We start from the raw sequence: 19066 nt of genomic DNA, 5'->3' as shown, positions 1-19066 counted from the left end.
AAATCTGACAACAACTCTATACTCCTGCTTCCCCTTTATAGACAAAAGCTCAAAACAGGAGGTAAACAGGACGCGCTCCACTGAAAAATGGTCGTCCTAATAGATGGCAATGCTACAGGACTGCTTTGCTAACGCTGACAGGAACATGTTCCGGGACTCCACCGATAGCGTTGTCGATCTAACCACCCTCGTCACCGGCTTCATCATGAAATACTTTGCCAACATCGGGCCCACAGTGAAGGTTGGATGCTTCTCCAATCAAAAGTCCTGGATTCCCTCCGAAGTGTGTCAATGATGGCGAATTGACTGACTTCCAAATACTTAGTATACGTTTTTCAAGATGAGTGATGAGAAAAGAATTGTCCAGGTCATTGAGTATCTCACTACAGCCCCATATGCCATGTCTTGAAATATGCAGAGAGACAGATTCAATGTAAGTTTCAATGTAAGTTTACATTGTAATCATTCTGACAGCCAACTTTTTAGGTCTTCCCACAACTTCTGGACTATATAGCATTCCCAGAAAGCATGGATTATTGAGGCCTTATTAGTTGTACACTTGAGACATGACTCTGCCATTGTGCCATAGAATTTGTGAATATTGTCCTTGTATGATATACAGAACCAGTCAAAGGTTTGGACACGCCTACTCATTCAAGGGTTTTTCTTTATTTTTACTATTTTCTACATTGTAGAACAATAGTGAAGACATCAAAACAATGAAATAACACATATGGAATCATGTAGTAACCAAAAAATACATTTTATATTGAGATTATTCAAAGTAGCCACCCTTTGCCTTGATGCCAGCTTTGCACACTCTTGGCATTCTCTCAACCAGCTTCATGACGTAGTCACCTGGAACTCATTTCAATTAACAGGTGTGCAAAGTTAAAAGTTAATTTGTGGAATTCCTGTCCTTCTTAATGCGTTTCAGCCAATCAGTTGTGCTGTGACAAGGTAGGGGTGGTATACAGAAGATAGCCCTATTTAGTAAAAGACCAAGTCCATATTATGGCAAGAACAGCTCAAATAAGCAAAGAGAAACGACAGTCCATCATTACTTTAAGACATGAAGGTCAGTCTATGGGGAAAACTAAAATAACTTTAAAAGTTTCTTCAAATCAAATCAAAATGCATTGGTCACATACAAGCGATTAGCAGATATTATTGCCGGTGTAGCAAAATGCTTGTGCTTCTAGCTCCGACAGAGCAGTAATTACTAACAAGTAATATCTAAGAAATTACACAACATATACCCAATACACACAAATCTAAGTAGGAATGAATTAAGACTACATAAATATAGACGATCGATGTCAGAGTGAACGGACTACGATACAGTAGAATAGTATAGAAAACAGTATATACAGTTGAAGTCGGAAGTTTACACACAAGTAATTTTTCCAACAATTGTTTACAGACAGATTATTTAACTCACTGTATCACAATTCCAGTGGGTCAGAAGTTTACATACGTTGACTGTGCCTTAGCTTGGAAAAATAGCTTGGAAAACTCCAGAAAATTATGTCATGGCTTTAGAAGCTTCTGAAAGTCTAATTGACATCATTTGAGTCAATTGGAGGTGTACCTGTGGATGTATTTCAAGGCCTACCTTCAAACACAGTGCCTCTTTGCTTGACATCATGGGAAAATCAAAAGGAATCAGCCAAGACCTCAGAAAAAAAATTGTAGACCTCCACAAGTCTGGTTCATCCTTGGGAGCAATTTCCAAACGCCTGAAAAAACCGTGTTCATCTGTACAAACAATAGTACACAAGTATAAACACCATGGGACCACGCAGCCGTCATACCGCTCATGAAGGAGACGTGTTCTGTCTTCTAGAGATGAGCATACTTTGGTGAGAAAAGTGCAAATCAATCCCAGAACAACAGCAAAGGTCCTTGTGAAGATGCTGGAGGAAACCGGTACAAAAGTATCTATACCCACGGTAAAACGAGTCCTATATCGACAGAACCTGAAAGGCCGCTCAGCAAGGAAGAAGCCACGGCTCCAAAACCACCATAAAAAAGCCAGAGTACGGTTTGCAACTGCACATGCGGACAAAGATCGTACTTTTTGGAGAAATGTCCTCTGCTCTGATGAAACAAAAATAGAACTGTTTGGCCATAATGACCATCATTATGATTGAAGAAAAAAGGGGGAGGCTTGCAAGCCGAAGAACACCATCCCAACCGTGAAGCACGGGGGTGGCAGCATCATGTTGTGGGGGTGCTTTGCTGCAGGAGGGACTGGTGCACTTCACAAAATAGATCAAATCATGAGGATGGAAAATTATGTGGATATATTGAAGCAACATCTCAAGACATCAGTCAGGAAGTTAAAGCTTGGTCACAAATGGGTATTCAAAATGGACAATGACCCCAAGCATACTGCCAAAGTTGGACAACAAAGTCAAGGTATTGGAATGGCCATCACAAATACCTGACCTCAATTCTATAGAGAATTTGTGGGCAGAACTGAAAAAGCATGTGCAAGCAAGGAGGCCTACAAACCTGACTCAGTTACACCAGCTCTGTCAGGAGGAATGGGCCAAAATTCACCCACCATGTTGTGGGAAGCTTGTGGAAGGCTACCCAAAATGGTTGACCCAAGTTAAACAATTTAAAATCAATGCTACCAAATACTAATTGAGTATGTAAACTTCTGAACCACGGGGAATGTGATGAAAGAAATAAAAGCTGAAAACAATCACTATCTCAACTATTATTCTGACATTTCACATTCTTAAAATAAAGTGTGATCCTAACTGACCTAAGACAGGGAATTTAAATGTATTTGGCTAAGGTGTATGTACATCAACTGTACATATCATACATACATATCATAGATGAGTAATGCCAGATATGTAAACATTATTATGTGACTAAGATACCTTATAATAGTATAAATACAGTATAGATGAGATGAGTGATGTGTGGTTCGTAAACATTACTAAAATGACTAGTGTTCCATTCCTTAAAGTAGCCAGTGATTTCTAGTCTGTATCTATAGACAGCAGCCTCTAATGTGCTAGTGATGGCTGTTTAACAGTCTGAAGGCCTTGAGATAGAAGCTGTTTTTCAGTCTCTCGGCCCCAGCTTTGATGCAACTGTACTGACCTCACCTTCTGGATGATAACGGGATAAACAGGCAGTGGCTCAGGAGGTTGATGTCTTTTGTTTTTTGGCCTTCCTGTAACATCGGGTGCTATAGGTGTCCTGGAGGGCGGGTAGTTTGCCCCCGGTAATGCGTTTGGCAGACCGCACCACCCTATGGAGAGCCTTATGGTTGCGGGCGGTGCAGTTGCCGTACCAGGCGGTGATACAGCCCGACAGGATGCTTTCAATTGTTAATCTGTAAAGATGTGTGAGGGTTTTAGATGACAAGCCACATTTCTTTAGCCTCCTGAGGTTGAAGAGGCTCTGTTGCACCTTCTTCATCACATTGTCTGTGTGGGAGGTCCATTTCAGTTTGTCAGTGATGTGTACACCAAGGAACTTGAAACTTTCCACCTTCTCCACTGTGGTTCCATTGATGTAGATAGGGGGGTGCACCCTCTACTGTTTCCTTACCTCCACGATCATCTCCTTCGTTTTGTTGAGATTGTTTTCCAGGCACCACACTCCCAGAGCTCTCACCTCCTCCCTGTAGGCTGTCTCGTCATCTTTGGTAATCAAGCCTACTACTGTTGTCTCATCTGCAAACTTAATGATTGAGTTGGAGGCGTTCATGGCCATGCAGTCATGGGTGAACAGGGAGTACAGGAGGGGGCTGAGCACGTACCCTTGTGGTGCCCCAGTGTTGAGGATCAGCGGAGTGGAGGTGATGTTTCCTACCTTCACCACCTGGGGGCGGCCCGTCAGGAAGTCCAGGACCCAGTTTCACAGGGCAGGGTTCAGAACCAGGGCTTCCAGCTTGATGATGAACTTGGAGGGTACTATGGTGTTGAATGCTGATATATTGTCATTAAACAGCATTCTTACATAGGTATTCCTCTTGTCCAGATGGGAGAGGGCAGTGTGCAGAGTGATGGCAATTGCATCGTCTGTGGATCTATTGGCCGGTAAGCAAATTGAAGTGGGTTAGGGGGTGGTAGACAAGGTAGAGGTGATATGAACCTTGACTAGTCTCTCAAAGCACTTCATGATACCAGAGGTGAGTGCTACGGGGCGATATTCATTAACTTCAGTTACCTTTGCCTTCTTGGATACAGGAACAATGGTGGCCATCTTGAAGCATGTAGGGACAGCAGACTGGGATAGGGAGATGCAGTTTAAAGCCGGGAGCCTTGCGAGGGTTAACACGTTTAAATGTTTTACTCACGTCGGCCACAGAGAAGGAGAGCCCACAGTCCTTGGCAGCAGGCTGCGTTGGTGGTACTGTGTTACTCTCAAAGCATGCGAAGAATGTGTTTTGCCTGTCCGGAAGCAAGACATCGGTCTCGACGACGTGGCTGGTTTTCCTTTTGTAGTCCGTTTTTGTCTGTAGTCCCTGCCACATACGTCTCGTGTCTGAGCCGTTGAATTGAGACTACACTTTCTCTCTATACTGACGTTTAGCTTGTTTGATTGCCTTGCGGGGTGAATAACTACACTGTTTATATTCTGCCATATTACCAGTCGCCTTGCCATGGTTAAATGCGATGGTTTGTTTCAGTTTCGCGCGAATGCTCCCATCTATTCACAGTTTCTGGTTAGGGTAGGTTTTAATAGACACAGTGGGTACTACATTTCCTACACACTTCCTTATGAACTCAGTCACCGTATCCGTCTAAATTATTTTTGCATTATTTTCTCAGGATATGTAGTTTACAGTTTGCATAATGTCCAGTGAAGTTTGTTGAGGGACAATGACACAAAAAACACCTTCAGGCTGTGTAAGGGCTATTTGACCAAGAAGGAGAGTAATGGAGTGCTGCATCAGATGACCTGGTCTCCAAAATCACCTGACCTCAACCCAATTGAGATGGCTTGGGATGAGTTGGACCGCAGAGTGAAGGAAAAGCAGCCAACAAGTGCTCAGCATATGTGGGAACTCCTTCATGACTGTTGGAAAAGCATTCCACACAAAGCTGGTTGAGAGAATGCCAAGAGTGTACAAAGCTGTCAAAGGCAAAGGGTGGCTACTTTGAAGAACCTCAAATAAATATATATTTACATTTATTTAACACTTTTTTGATTTGTTTAACATGACATGTTTCCATATCTGTTCTTTCATAGTTTTGATGTCTTCAAACCCTTGAATGAGTATGTGTCCAAACTTTTGACTGGTACTGTATATATTACCACTAGTATATTACTAGTATACAAAACCCTTCCGGCTGGCGTTAAGGCGGTGCTAGTGTCAAACGCACATTATTTTACAAATTTGTCATGTAAAAACAGGTACACTGGCATTTTCCAGCCCTAACGTCAGGTTCGGCAATTTACCTGTCTTATATTAGCTCGCTTGCACTCAGATGGGCGAGGTGGAAACATTACATATCTACTTCATATACTCCAGTATTCCTGCACATTGTAAAAACTTTTAAAACGTTTCTTATTTCTCATGTTTTCTTTATTATATAAATGTGTTATTTTATGAATTATACTATTTTGACATTGATTACTGCCTGTTGTGTAGATCTTGCAAGTTGAGCATTTGACTGTACTTGTGCATGTGTCAACAGAACTTGAACCTGCCATTCAATATCCCTTGGCCACGTCGACATTTTCAACTTTAACAATATTATTCAGTGGCATAACAATCTGCATCATGTAATTAAGTTATTAAACAAAGGAAGATGTAGACAAAATATGTAGACAAGCCATCAGTTCTGTCATCTAACCTGAGAAATGTGTGTGAGTGTGTGTGTAGATTTGTGCTTGTGTGTTTGTGTGTGCGCGTATGTATCGTACAGCCCTAATCCAATTAAGTCATCTCTCTAAATCCCCCTAATTAACCCTGGCTCCCACACCAGACCTAATTGGCTGAGAGTATGGACATAACACAACATGCGGCTGCAGGGGGCTGGGGGGAGTAACAGCTGGGACATGACTGGACTCCAGATGGAGCAGGAAGAACCGTCCACGTTGGAGAGAAGAGGAAAGAGAAAGAGAAGAGAGAGGAGGGGGAGTGAGAGAGAAGGGGAGAGGGAGAAAGAAGAGGGAAGGAGAGAAGAGGACAGAGAAAGAGAAGATAGAGGAGGGGAGTGAGAGAGAAGGGGAGAGGGAGAAAGAAGAGGGAAGGAGAGAAGAGAGAGAGGTGAAGAGAGAGAGAGGGGGTAGTGATAGAGAACAAGAAGAGAACCACCCACAACAGAGAAGAGGAAAAAAGAAGAGAGGGCAAGAAGAGTGGAGTGAAGGGGAATACATAGATGGAAAGTTTAAGAAATAAAGGATAGAAATAGAGGGCGAGAAAGACCGACTAGAGAGAGAGAATGAGACAAGCATCTCATTACAGCAGTCTCCCTGGATCTTAGTAATCACTCATTGATACTCTATCACATTGTAATAGTGTATTACTCCCTATAACCCAGGTGAAAGAGAACCAGACCACATTCATGGAACCCTGAATATGGCATGAATCGAATTGAGCGATTTATATACCACAGAATGACATGGTGCAACATAGTCTGAATCTGAAAATGGGTGAGGCTAATTCATGAGAATGGTGAATAGTATCTAACTGTGCCTGTTTTACCATAAGGTACCATGGTAGTCCAGTAGGGTACCATGGTAAAGGCCACAGCGTGGACCTCTAGCCCGCTTTTCACCTGGGAGGTTATGTTTCCTCTTGTACCACGCACCGTCCAGAGGGGACTTCTCCTCCGCGTTCTCATCCTCCTCCTCCAGCAGCACCTCCTCTGGAACAGGAAAGGACAGGGTTATATACCACGTCACACACACACATACTCACATGCTCACACACACACATACTCACATGCTCACACACATACTCACACGCTAACACGCGCTCACACACACACACACACACACACACACACATACACACACACACACACACACACACACACACACACACACTGTACACTCTTAGAAAAAAGGGTTCCAAAAGGGTTTTTCTGCTGTCCCCATGAGAGAACCCTTCTGGGTTTTTCTTTGGAAGAGGTTCTACATGGCACCGAAAATAGTTCTACCTGGAACAACAGGGTTTTACCTGGAACCAAAAACGGTTCTTCAAAGGGTTTTACTATGGCGACAGTCAAATAAGCCTTTTAGGTTCTAGGTAGAGCCCTTTTTTCTAAGACTCTACATACCCACGTACAGTGCATACACATCACCATCATTTAAAGAAACAACGCACACATGCCTTGCAAAAGTATTCAGACCCTTGGATTCCTTCACATTTTATTGTGTTACAAAGTGGGATTAAAACAGTAGTCCCGTAGGGTTGTGCACAATCGTCCCAGTGTCATCCAAGTTGGTGGAGGGTTTGACCAGGGGGGTCTTTACTTGGCTCATCGCGCTCTAGCGACTACTCGTAGCGGGCCGGGTGCCTGTAGGCTGACCTCGGTCGGCATTTGAATGTTGTTTCCTCCGAAACATTGGTGTAGCTGGCTTCCGGGTTAAACGGGCGGGTGTTAAGAAGCGAAGTTTGGCGGGTTTGGAGCATGACTCGACCTTCGCCTCCCGAGCCCATTGGGGAGTTACAGCGATGAGACAAGATCGAAATTGGGGAGAAAAGGGGGGCTTTTTTTTATTTTTTATAATCATAAAGAAGTGTATAACTAAAAAAAAGCATAAGTATTCAGCCCCTTAGTTTAGTCAAGACTAAATTAGTTCAGGAGTAAAATTTGGCTTAACAAATCATCTAACGAGTTATATTATTTTCAAATAACTAACTCTTTCTCTGTCCCCATACACATACATCTGAAATGTCACTCAATATACACTAAAAACCTGTTTTCGCTTTGTCATTATGGGGTATTGTATGTAGATTGATGAGGGAAATTATTTAATCAATTTTAGAATAAGGCTGTAATGTAACAAAATGTGGAAAACACACACACGGACTAGAAAAAGTGGAGGTGAGCCTGACCTGCCTTGCATATCCACTCCAGGTATCCTGTCAGCTCTCTCTCTATCTGCTGCTGTCTGCGCAGCTTTAGAAAGTCTTGCCTCTTCTCCACACGCTCTCTTTCTTTGGCAAACTCCCTGTGAACACACACACACACATATATATGGACACACACACATGGACCCACACACTTTAAACTCCTATTGGAATATACAGGTTCATTTCTATGGCATTTCAGCCTCTGTGTGTGTTCCACTCTTCCTCTCCTCTCTGGGAGGAATGGATCATGAAAGTGCTCTTTGAAGGGCCAAACTCAGAGAGAAACAGACATGGATGAATGTCTTCTTCCCTGTTTCTCTCTCTTTAGTCTCTTTTAATATGGGATGCATTATTCACCCACGCACAAACACACAGGCATACAATGTCTCCGATCAGCCCTACAAGGAGACTTCCTGTTAAGAGTAACGTAGTATGGCTACATGTTTCTGGTCAGGTGCTATGTTTACATTTTCTGGGAAGCCTAATCTCCTTCTCAGTGAATGGCTAGCTCTCCTCTGTTTTGTGTTTTGTGTGTGTGTGTGTGTGTGTGTGTGTGTGTGCATTGTGTGTGCGTGCGTCCTCCATATCTTCTGTCCTTCCTGAACCCAAAGCATGCTTCCCATCTGAAACAATTTGGAACAGTTTGTGCATATATTATGATGTCATTTTGTGACGCTTTTGTTCGTTTTGGTCTTCGGGGGGGGTTTTCGGCTGTTCGTACAAATCCCCAAATTCTCGAGGCAAGCCAAAATTCGGAGCCAAAATCTACACCCCTTCGTGGTCATTGGTCAACAGTAGGGATTCTTCAGCTAAGTGTTCAGCGACAGACAAATTGTTTTCATGCTACTTTTTTCACTTGAGAAATACTGCACCAAACAGCTTAGTTAGATGTAAAATTGTGCAACTAAGATCTCATTTATTCTCAGTATTTTTGGTTACAGCGTCTCAAGATGGACAAACAGTACTATTGCTGCTTTTTCTTGTTTTTCAAGCGAAGGTGTTTTAAGGGAGTATGCGAGCACACTCGTTCGGCTAGACGCCAGCCGAACCAAAGTGTGCGGATTCATTTTGAATTCCTCCAACTGACAGGAAATGCATCTCAACTGAAATTACACTGAAAACAGCTAAAATTAGTAATCTCCCACTCTCCTTCTCTCCATCCCTCCCCCGACTTGCTGTCTTTATCTCCCTCTCTCTCTCTTCTCACTCTCTCGCTCTCTCTCCTGTGTTTTAAAATGGCCAGGTCTTTAATCTTAATGGTGTCCCTTGCTCTTCTCTTTGAACTCAGTGGTGTCGGTCTCATTGTCTCTGACAGTGAGAAACACTCCTCTACACACACTGGGTCCGTCTCAACAGGGCTCATTCCATTTACATTGTCATTAGTCTAGAAAGAACTGGGTTCCTATGGGGAAGCAGAACTTTATCTGGGCCTAAGGAAAGAGTTGGTGTGTGTGCATGTGTGAGTGAGTGCATGCATAGGTGTGTGAGCATATTTAAAGAACTTTGTAACCCTTTTATTTGTTTGTTTGTTTGTTTGTTTGTGTTTGTGTTTGTGTTTGTGTGTGTGTTTGTGTTTGTGTGTGTGTGTGTATGTTTGGTCAGACTTACCCTGATAAGACACCCAGGACCAAGTTGAGCATGAAGAAGGATCCGATGATGATCAGGGGGATGAAGTAGAGCCAGTTCCAGGTGTTCCCCGAGGCATCATTAGCCTGCACGCACGCACACACGCACGCACGCACGCACAATCACGAAATCAATCAAGAAAGACAAAGAAAAAGGTGTATGAGTTTTACGTATCCTCTTAATGTTTGCAGTTGGTCAATGTACAACATCTGCATAACATCTATATCTGACATGTTTGCTGTACTTGCTTGTACACAAAAACTTCAATATACGCTACTTAACACTCAAATAAATGTCTTCTTACCGGTAAACACACTCCCACACAGTCAGTCAACCAACCACCAAATCAGATCCACCAGGTACCGTGTGCAGAACAGAGAGACCTTGGGGTTGTATTACACGGTTGTTATAATACAACCCCAAACTACTGTTTCTAAACAGCCAATTGGAAAAAATTGTGGAAAGTCAAACTAGCCTGACAAGCCAATCCCCTGCTGGGAGAGAGACAGGCTGAGGTCTGGCCTATATAATGGTCTGGAGCTGTCTGACTGCCTGTCTACAGTGGCTTGCGAAAGTATTCACCCCCTGTGGCATTTTTTCTATTTTATTGACTCACAACCTGGAAATAAAATTGATTTTTACACAACATGCCTTCCACTTTTAAGATGCAAAATATTTTTTCTTGTGAAACAAACAAGAAATAAGACAAAAAAAACAGAAAACTTGAGCATGCATAACTATTCACCCCCCAAAGTCAATACTTTGTAGAGCCACCTTTTGCAGCAATTACAGCTGCAAGTCTCTTGCGGTATGTCTCTATCAGCATGGCACATCTAGCCACTGGGATTTTTGCCCATTCTTCAAGGCAAAACTGCTCCAGCTCCTTCAAGTTGGATGGGTTCCACTGGTGTACAGCAATCTTTAAGTCATACCACAGATTCTCAATTGGTCTGAGGTCTGGGCTTTGACTAGGCCATTCCAAGAGATTTAAATGTTTCCCCTTAAACCATTCGAGTGAAGCTTTAGCAGTATGCTTAGGGTCATTGTCCTGCTGGAAGGTCAACCTCCGTCCCAGTCTCAAATCTCTGGAAGACCAAAACAGGTTTCCCTCAAGAATTTCCCTGTATTTAGCTCCATCCATCATTCCTTCAATTCTGACTAGTTTCCCAGTCCCTGCCGATGAAAAACATCCCCACAGCATGATGCTGCCACCACCACCATGCTTCACTGTGGGGATGGTATTCTTGGGGTGATGAGATGTGTTGGGTTTGAGCCAGACATAGTGTTTTCCTTCATGGCCAAAAAGCTCAATTTTAGTCTCATCTGACCAGAGTTCTTCTAAATGTTTGGGGAGACTCCCACATGCCTTTTGGCGAACACCAATCGTCTTTTTTCTGGCCACTCTTCCGTAAAGCCCAGCTCTGTGGAGTGTCCGGCTTAAAGTGGTCCTATGGACAGATACTCCACTCTCCACTGTGGAGCCTTGCAGCTTCTTCAGGGTTATCTTTGGTCTCTTTGTTGCCTCTCTGATTAATGCCCTCCTTGCCTGGTCTGTGAGTTTTGGTGGGCAGCTCTCTCTTGTCAAGTTTGTTGTGGTGCCATAGGCTTTCCATTTTTTAATAATGGATTTAATGGTGCTCCATGGGATGTTCAAAGTTTCAGATATGTTTTTATAACCCAACCCTGATCTGTACTTCTCCAGAACTGTGTCCCTGACCTGTTTGGAGAGCTCCTTGGTCTTCATGGTGCCGCTTCCTTGGTGGTGCCCCTTGCATAGTGGTGTTGCAGACTCTGGGGACTTTCAGAAGAGGTGAAAATATACTGAGATCATGTGACACTTAAATAAAGTCCACCTGTGTGCAATCTAACTAACTATGTGACTTCTGAAGGTAATTTGTTGCACCAGATCTTATTTAGGGGCTTCATATCAAAGGTGGTTAATACATATGCACTTTACCGTTTTTTTATTTTTGTATAATTTTTTTGAAACAAGTCACTATTTTGTGTATGTCCATTACATGAATCCAAATAAAATCCATTTAAATTACAGGTTGTAATGCAACAAAATAGGAAAAACGCCAAGGGGGGTGAATATTTCTGCAAGGCACTGTATCGGCCTGTCTGCCTGACTAGTTTCCCAGTACACTGAGAAAAAGGGTTCCAAACGGGTTCCTTGGCTGTCCCCATAGAACAAAGATTTTTGGTTGCAGGTAGAATTCTTTTGGGTTCTATGTAGAACTCTGGTTCTACCTGCAACCAAAAATAGTTATTTACAGGGTTCTCCTATGGGGACAGTTGCACCTTTTTTTCTGTACTCATAGTTACAAATGGGAGAACAAGTATTTGATACACTGCCAATTTTGCAGTTTTTCCTACTTACAAAGCATGTAAAGGTCTGTAATTTTTTTTGATTGAGTGTGTGGACAAGTGTCTTTTATACAGGTAACAAGTTCAAACAGGTGCAGTTAATACAGGTAATGAGTGGAGAACAGGAGGGCTTCTTAAAGAAAAACTAACAGGTCTGTGAGAACCGGAATTCTTACTGGTTGGTAGGTGATCAAATACTTATGCAATACTCATGCATAAATGCAAATTAATTACTTAAAAATCATACAATGTGATTTTCTGGATTTTTGTTTTAGATTCCTTCTCTCACAATTGAAGTGTACCTATGATAAAAATTACAGACCTCTACATGCTTTGTAAGTAGGAAAACCTGTAAAATTGGCAGTGTATCAAATACTTGTTCTCCCCACTGTATGTATTGGTACGATATGCTCCAGTGGATTATTGGACTCTAATCCAGCTAGGTCTGCTGTAATGTTACACACTTCTCTTATTCCATGTTGATTTATATTCACATTTTTATTGCCACGTGCACAAGTACAGTGAACTGCCTTTCTTGCTTACTCTTTCCCAACAATGGAGTATTCAATATCAGTAATACTATAAAAATATATATTTTTAAAAATTAAAGTGGAACTGTCACGTTCTTACCTGTATTTCCTTTGTTTTGTATTTATTTAGTATGGTCAGGGCGTGAGTTGGGTGGGCAGTCTATGTTTGTTTTTCTATGTTTTGGGTTATTTCTATGTTTCGGCCTAGTATGGTTCTCAATCAGAGGCAGGTGTCATTAGTTGTCTCTGATTGAGAATCATACTTAGGTAGCCTGGGTTTCACTGTATGTTTGTGGGTGATTGTTCCTGTCTCTGTGTTTGCACCAGATAGGACTGTTTTAGGTTTTCGCACGTTTGTTGTTTTGTTAGTTATTTCATGTATAGTGTCTTTATAAATTAAAGAACATGAATAACCACCACGCTGCATTTTGGTCCGCTTCTCCTTCACCTAAAGAAAACCGTTACAGAATCACCCACCACAACAGGACCAAGCGGCGTGGTAACGGGCAACAGCAACAGCGGCGCAAAGAGGAATGGACATGGGAGGACGTTTTGGACAGCAAGAGTATGGACTATACTACTTGGGAGGAGATATACAGGTGGGCGGTCAACCCAGGGAGAGTGCCGGAGCCCGCCTGGGATTTGATGGAGCAGTGCGCGGAAGGTTATCGGAGAATGGAGTTGGAGAGACAAGCACGGCGGCGCGTCAGCCCCAAAAATGTCTTGGGTGGGGGCTCACAGGGAGTATGGCGAGGCCAGGTAGGAGACCTACGCCAACTTCCTGTGCTTACCGGGGGGCTAGAGAGACCGGGCAGGCACCGTGCTATGCCGTGGAGCGCACGGTGTCCCCAGTGCGGGTTCATAGCCCGGTGCGGTACATTCCAGCTCCGCGTATCGGCCGGGCTAGAGTGAGCATTGAGCCAAGTGCCATGAAGCCGGCTCTACGCAGCTGGTCTCCAGTGCGTCTCCTTGGGCCGGCTTACATGGCACCAGCCTTGCGCATGGTGTCCCCGGTTCGCCTGCATAGCCTAGTGCGGGCTATTCCACCTCGCCGCACTGGCAGGGCGACCGGGAGCATTCAACCATGTAAGGTTGGGCAGGCTCGGTGCTCAAGAGCTCCAGTGCGCCTGCACGGTCCGGTCTACCCAGTACCACCTCCACGCACCAGCCCTCCGGTGGCAGCTCCCCGCACCAGGCTTCCTGTGCGTATTCTCGGCCCAGTACCACCAGTGCCAGCACCACGCATCAGGCCTACAGTGCGCCTCGCCTGTCCAGCGCTGCCAGAGCCTTCCTCCTCTACAGCGCTGCCGGAGTCTCCCGCCTGTTCAAAGCTGCCAGTCTGCAAGGAGCTGCCAGTCTGCAAGGAGCTGCCAGTCTGCAAGGAGCTGCCAGAGCTGCCAGTCTGCAAGGAGCTGCCAGAGCTGCCAGTCTGCAGGATGCCGCCAGAGCTGCCAGTCTGCAGGATGCCGCCAGAGCTGCCAGTCTGCAAGGAGCCGCCAGAGCTGCCAGTCAGCCAGGATCTTCCAGATCCGCCAGTCAGCCAGGATCCGCTATTCAGCCAGGATCCGCCGTTCAGCCAGGATTTGCCAGTCAGCCAGGATCTGCCAGAACTGCCAGCCAGCCAGGATCTGCCAGAGCCCTCAGCCCAGAGGTGCCGGAGCCCCTCAGCCCAGCGGCGCCAGAGCCCCTCAGCCCAGCGGCGCCAGAGCCCCCCTGTCCCGAGCAGCTGCCCCTCTGTCCCGAGCAGCTGCCCCTCTGTCCCGAGCTGCCCCTCTGTCCCGAGCAGCTGCCCCTCTGTCCCGAGCAGCTGCCCCTCTGTCCCGAGCTGCCCCTCTGTCCCGAGCTGCCCCTCTGTCCCGAGCTGCCCCTCAGTCCAGTGGGGTCATTAAGTAGGGTCGCCGTGGTTAGGAGACCACGGAAGCGGACAAGGTGGGGGACTAAGACAATGGTGAAGTGGGGCCAGAGCCGCCACCGCGGACAGACGCCCACCCAGACCCTCCCCTATAGGTCAAGGTTCCGCACCTTTGGGGGGGGGGGGGGGGGGGGGGGGGGGTACTGTCACGTTCTGACCTGTATTTCCTTTGTTTTGTATTTATTTAGTATGGTCAGGGCGTGAGTTGGGTGGGCAGTCTGTTTGTTTTTCTATGTTTTGGGTTATTTCTATGTTTCGGCCTAGTATGGTTCTCAATCAGAGGCAGGTGTCATTAGTTGTCTCTGATTGAGAATGATACTTAGGTAGCTTGGGTTTCACTGTGTGTTTGTGGGTGATTGTTCCTGTCTCTGTGTTTGCACCAGATAGGACTGTTTTAGGTTTTCGCACGTTTGTTGTTTTGTTAGTTATTTCATGTATAGTGTCTTTATAAATTAAAGAACATGAATAACCACCACGCTGCATTTTGGTCCGCTTCTCCTTCACCTAAAGAAAACTGTTACAGGAACAAAAACATGAGAAAAGAAAAGTGTGTGCTAATGTGTGTGTGTGTGTGCATAGAGACACGGCAAAAATAAACATGAAAAATAAAGGTTAACGCAGATAGGAAGTGTACTGTATCTGCAAGAACCTGTCATTTGAACTACGCATGAGCTCTCCATGAAAACTGTATCATCATTTTTCTGGTGTGCATCCCAAATGACACCCAATTCACGATATAAAAAGTGGTCCCTAATGTCGAACACTATATTGGGAAGACAGTGTGCCATTCGGGACAAGGCCTCAGATTGTGATTGTGGCAAAGAATATTAATAATGCAGTGGGTAGCCTGTAGCATTTATTTTGGCCTGAGATTTGATTATACAGGCTTTATTATCAATCACTCCAGTTTAGGTGCCCTCTCTACCCTCCTAAAACTTCCTGGATCAATCTTACTCTCCAGAGTTGGCCATAGGGTGAGGATTCCATTGATTAGATAAGACCTACACTAAGACCTCTTGACCAATGGCTTGTACTGGGCAATTAAGGGAAGGTGGCAGGGGGAAGATACTGGCTAAACAAGGGTAATTAACAGCTCAGTCATTAACCCATAGGGACCAGGTTCGTCACCTAATCAGAACACATTCATGTATGCTAACGATCAATAGTGCAGTAACAGATGCAGTAACAGATGCAGTAACAGATAAAGGTGTGAGACCTATAGTGAATACACTACATGGCCAAAAGTATGTGGACCCCTGCTCGGCGACTACCTCATTCCAAAACCCTGGGCATTAATATGGACTCGGTCACTCTTTTGCTGCTATAACAGCCCCTATAACTATTCTGGAAAGGCTTTCCACTAGATGTTGTAACATTTCTGCAGGGACTTGCTTCCATTCAGCCACAAGAGCATTAGTGAGCTTGGGCACTGATGTTGGGAGATTAGGCCTGGCTCGCAGTCGGTGTTCCAATTCATTCCAAAGGTGTTCAATGGGGTTGAGGTCAGGGCTCTGTGCAGGCCAGTCAAGTTCTTCCACACTGATCTCGACTAACCATTTCTGTATGGACTTCGCTTTCCCGTCACTGAAACTAAGAGGCTCACACCTGAGAACGAGTATACACTGCTCCAGAGTCCAATGACGGCGAGCTTTACACCATTCCCGCCGATGCTTGGAATTGCGCATGGTGATCTTAGGCTCGTGTGCGGCTGCTTGGCCATGGAAACCCATTTCCTGACGCTCCCGACTAACAGTTCTTGTGCTGACGTTGCTTCCAGGGGCTGTTTAGAAATCGGTAGTGAGTGTTGCAATGGACAGACAATTTTTACGTGCCGACCTCTTCAGCACTCAGTGGTCCAGTTTTCTAAGCTTGTGTGGCCTACCATTTCATGGTTGAGCCGGTGTTGCCCCTAGACGTTTCAAATCAAAATCAAATCAAATTTTATTGGTCACACACATGGTTAGCAGATGTTAATGTGAGTGTAGCGAAATGCTTGTGCTTCTAGTTGCAGTAATATCTAACAAGTAATTGAATAATTCCCCAACAACTACCTAATACACACAAATCTGAAGGCGTGAATGAGAATATGTACATATGGATGAGCGATGGCAGAGCGGCATAGGCAAGGTGCAATAGATGGCATAAAATACAGTATATGCATATGAGTAATGTAAGATATGCAAACATTATTAAAGTGGCATTATTTAAAGTGGCATTGTTTAAAGTGACTAGTGATCCATTTATTAAAGCAGCCAGTGATTGGGTCTCAATGCAAGCAGCAGCCTCTCTGAGTTAGTGATTGCTGTTTAGCAGTCTGATGGCCTTGAGATAGAAGCTGTTTTTCAGACTCTCGGTCCCAGCTTTGATGCACCTGTACTGACCTCGCCTTCTGGATGGTAACGTTGTGAACAGGCAGTGGCTTGGGTGGTTGTTGTTCTTGATCTTTTTGGCCTTCCTGTGACATCGAGTGCTGGAGAGCCTTGTGGTTGAGGGAGGTGCAGTTGCCGTACCAGGCTGTGATACAGCCCGACAGGATGCTCTCGATTGATGCTCTCGCATCTGTAAAAGTGTGTCAGGTGTTTGGGTGACAAGCCAAATTTCTTCAGCCTCCTGAGGTTGAAGAGGCGGTGTTGCACCTTCTTCACCACCCTGTCTGTGTGGGTGGACCATTTCAGTTTGTCTGTGATGTGTACGCAGAGGAATTTTTAAAAACTCCACTGCTGTCCTTTCGATGTGGATAGTGGGGTACTCCTTCTGCTGTTTCCTGAAGTCCACAATCATCTCCTTTGTTTTGTTGACGTGGAGTAAGAGGTCGTTTTCCTGACACCCCACTCCGGGTGCCCTCACCTCCTCCCTGTAGGCTGTCTCGTCGTCGTTGGTAATCAAGCCCACGACTGTTGTCTCGTCTGCAAACTTGATGATTGAGTTGGAGGCATGCATGGACACGCAGTTGTGGGTGAACAGGGAGTACAGGAGGGGGCTGAGCATGTACCCTTGTGGGGCCCCAGTATTGAGGATCAGCGAAGTGGAGATGTTGTTTCCTACCTTCACCACCTGGGGGTGGCCCATCAGAAAGTCCAGGACCCAATTGCACAGGGCGGAGTTGAGACTCAGGGCCTCCAGCTTGATGATGAGCTTGGCGAGTACTATGGTGTTGAATGCTGAGCTGTAGTCAATGAACAGCATTCTTACATAGGTATTTCTCTTGTCCAGATGGGATAGGGCAGTGTGCAGAGAGATGGCGATTGTATCGTCTGTGGACCTGTTGGTGCGGCATGCAAACTGAAGTGGGTCTAGGGTGGCCGATAAGGTGGAGGTGATATGATCCTTGACTTGTCTCTCAAAGCACTTCATGATGACTTCATGATGTGCAGTAGTCATTTAGATCAGTTACCTTTGCCTTCTTGGGTACTGGAACAATGGTGGCCATCTTGAATCATGTGGGGACAGCACATCAGTCAGCTTGTCTGCGCATGCTCTGAGGATGCGGCTGGTGATACCGTCTGGGCCAGCAGCCTTGCGAGGGTTAACACGTTTAAATGTTTTACTCACGTCAGCCACGTCGCAAGAGAGGGGGTTGGGGGGGGGTCGCAGCCTTTGTTAGTGGGCCTACTGACATTGTATTATCCTCAAAGAAGGCAAAGAAGGTGTTTAGTTTGTCTGGAAGTGTGACGTCAGTGTCCGTGATTAGTTTTCTTCTTGTGGTCCGTGATTTCCTGTAGACCTTGCCACAAACATCTCGTGTCTGATTCATTAAATTGCGACTCCACTTTGTCCCTGTACCAACATTTTTTTTGTTTGATTGCCTTGCGGAGGGAATATCTTCAATGTTAATATTCAGGCATATTCCCAGACCTATTTCCATGGTTAATTGCGGTCCATCACGGTTTCTGGTTAGGGTAGGTTTTAATAGTCACAGTGGGTACAACATCTCCAATGTACTTCTTTATAAACTCAGTCACCGAGTCAGCGTATAGATTGATGTTATCTGAGGCTGACCGGAACATATCCCAGTCCGCATGATCAAAACAATCTTGAAGCGTGGATTCCGATTGGTCAGACTAGCATTGAATGGTTCGAGTCACTGGTACATATCCTGTTTGAGTTTCTGCCTATAAGACAGTAAGAGCAAGATGGCGTCGTGGTCGGATTTGCTAAATTAAGTCTACCCCTTCCTTTTTCGAACATTCTGTTAAAAATCGCGCAACTTTTCAGCGTCCTACTACTCATGCCAGGAATATAGTATATGCATATGATTAGTATGTGTGGATAGAAAACACTCTGAAGTTTCTAAAACTGGTTAAATCACGGCTGTGACTATAACAGATCGTGTGTTTCATTGAAAAACGCAAGAAAAACTGCTCTCTGAAAGCTAAAAATAATTTCCATAAGTCACTTCCATGAGTTGTTAAAAGAGGGCAAAATTGAATATCGACCTGCATGCAATTCATACAAATTCCACACGATGTCGCCATTGTCGTCATTTTCAATTGAATTAATTGTTGGAAAATCCATCTATCTGGCATCCGTTAATTCCAGTCTTCACCCGGATGTTGTTAATGTGGACAT

General features: G+C 44.8%; 1 protein-coding gene across 1 annotated transcript in view; it reads right to left on the bottom strand.

Moving 5' to 3' along the window:
- LOC139408568 (voltage-dependent N-type calcium channel subunit alpha-1B-like) overlaps positions 1-19066 on the bottom strand; it is a 228510-nt gene that overhangs the window by 80937 nt on the left and 128507 nt on the right. The window contains exons 9-11 of the mRNA XM_071152620.1: positions 9671-9774; positions 8045-8160; positions 6759-6848 (exon numbers count right to left, since the gene is read on the bottom strand). Coding sequence (XP_071008721.1) covers positions 6759-6848; positions 8045-8160; positions 9671-9774 — 310 coding nt within the window. The remainder of the gene's footprint in view (positions 1-6758; positions 6849-8044; positions 8161-9670; positions 9775-19066) is intronic.

The sequence above is a fragment of the Oncorhynchus clarkii genome, chromosome 5, assembly GCF_045791955.1.
Source record: "Oncorhynchus clarkii lewisi isolate Uvic-CL-2024 chromosome 5, UVic_Ocla_1.0, whole genome shotgun sequence".
Taxonomy (NCBI): domain Eukaryota; kingdom Metazoa; phylum Chordata; class Actinopteri; order Salmoniformes; family Salmonidae; genus Oncorhynchus; species Oncorhynchus clarkii.
The sequence above is the reverse complement of the archived record's forward strand: the minus strand, read 5'-3'. Positions and strand labels throughout refer to the sequence as shown.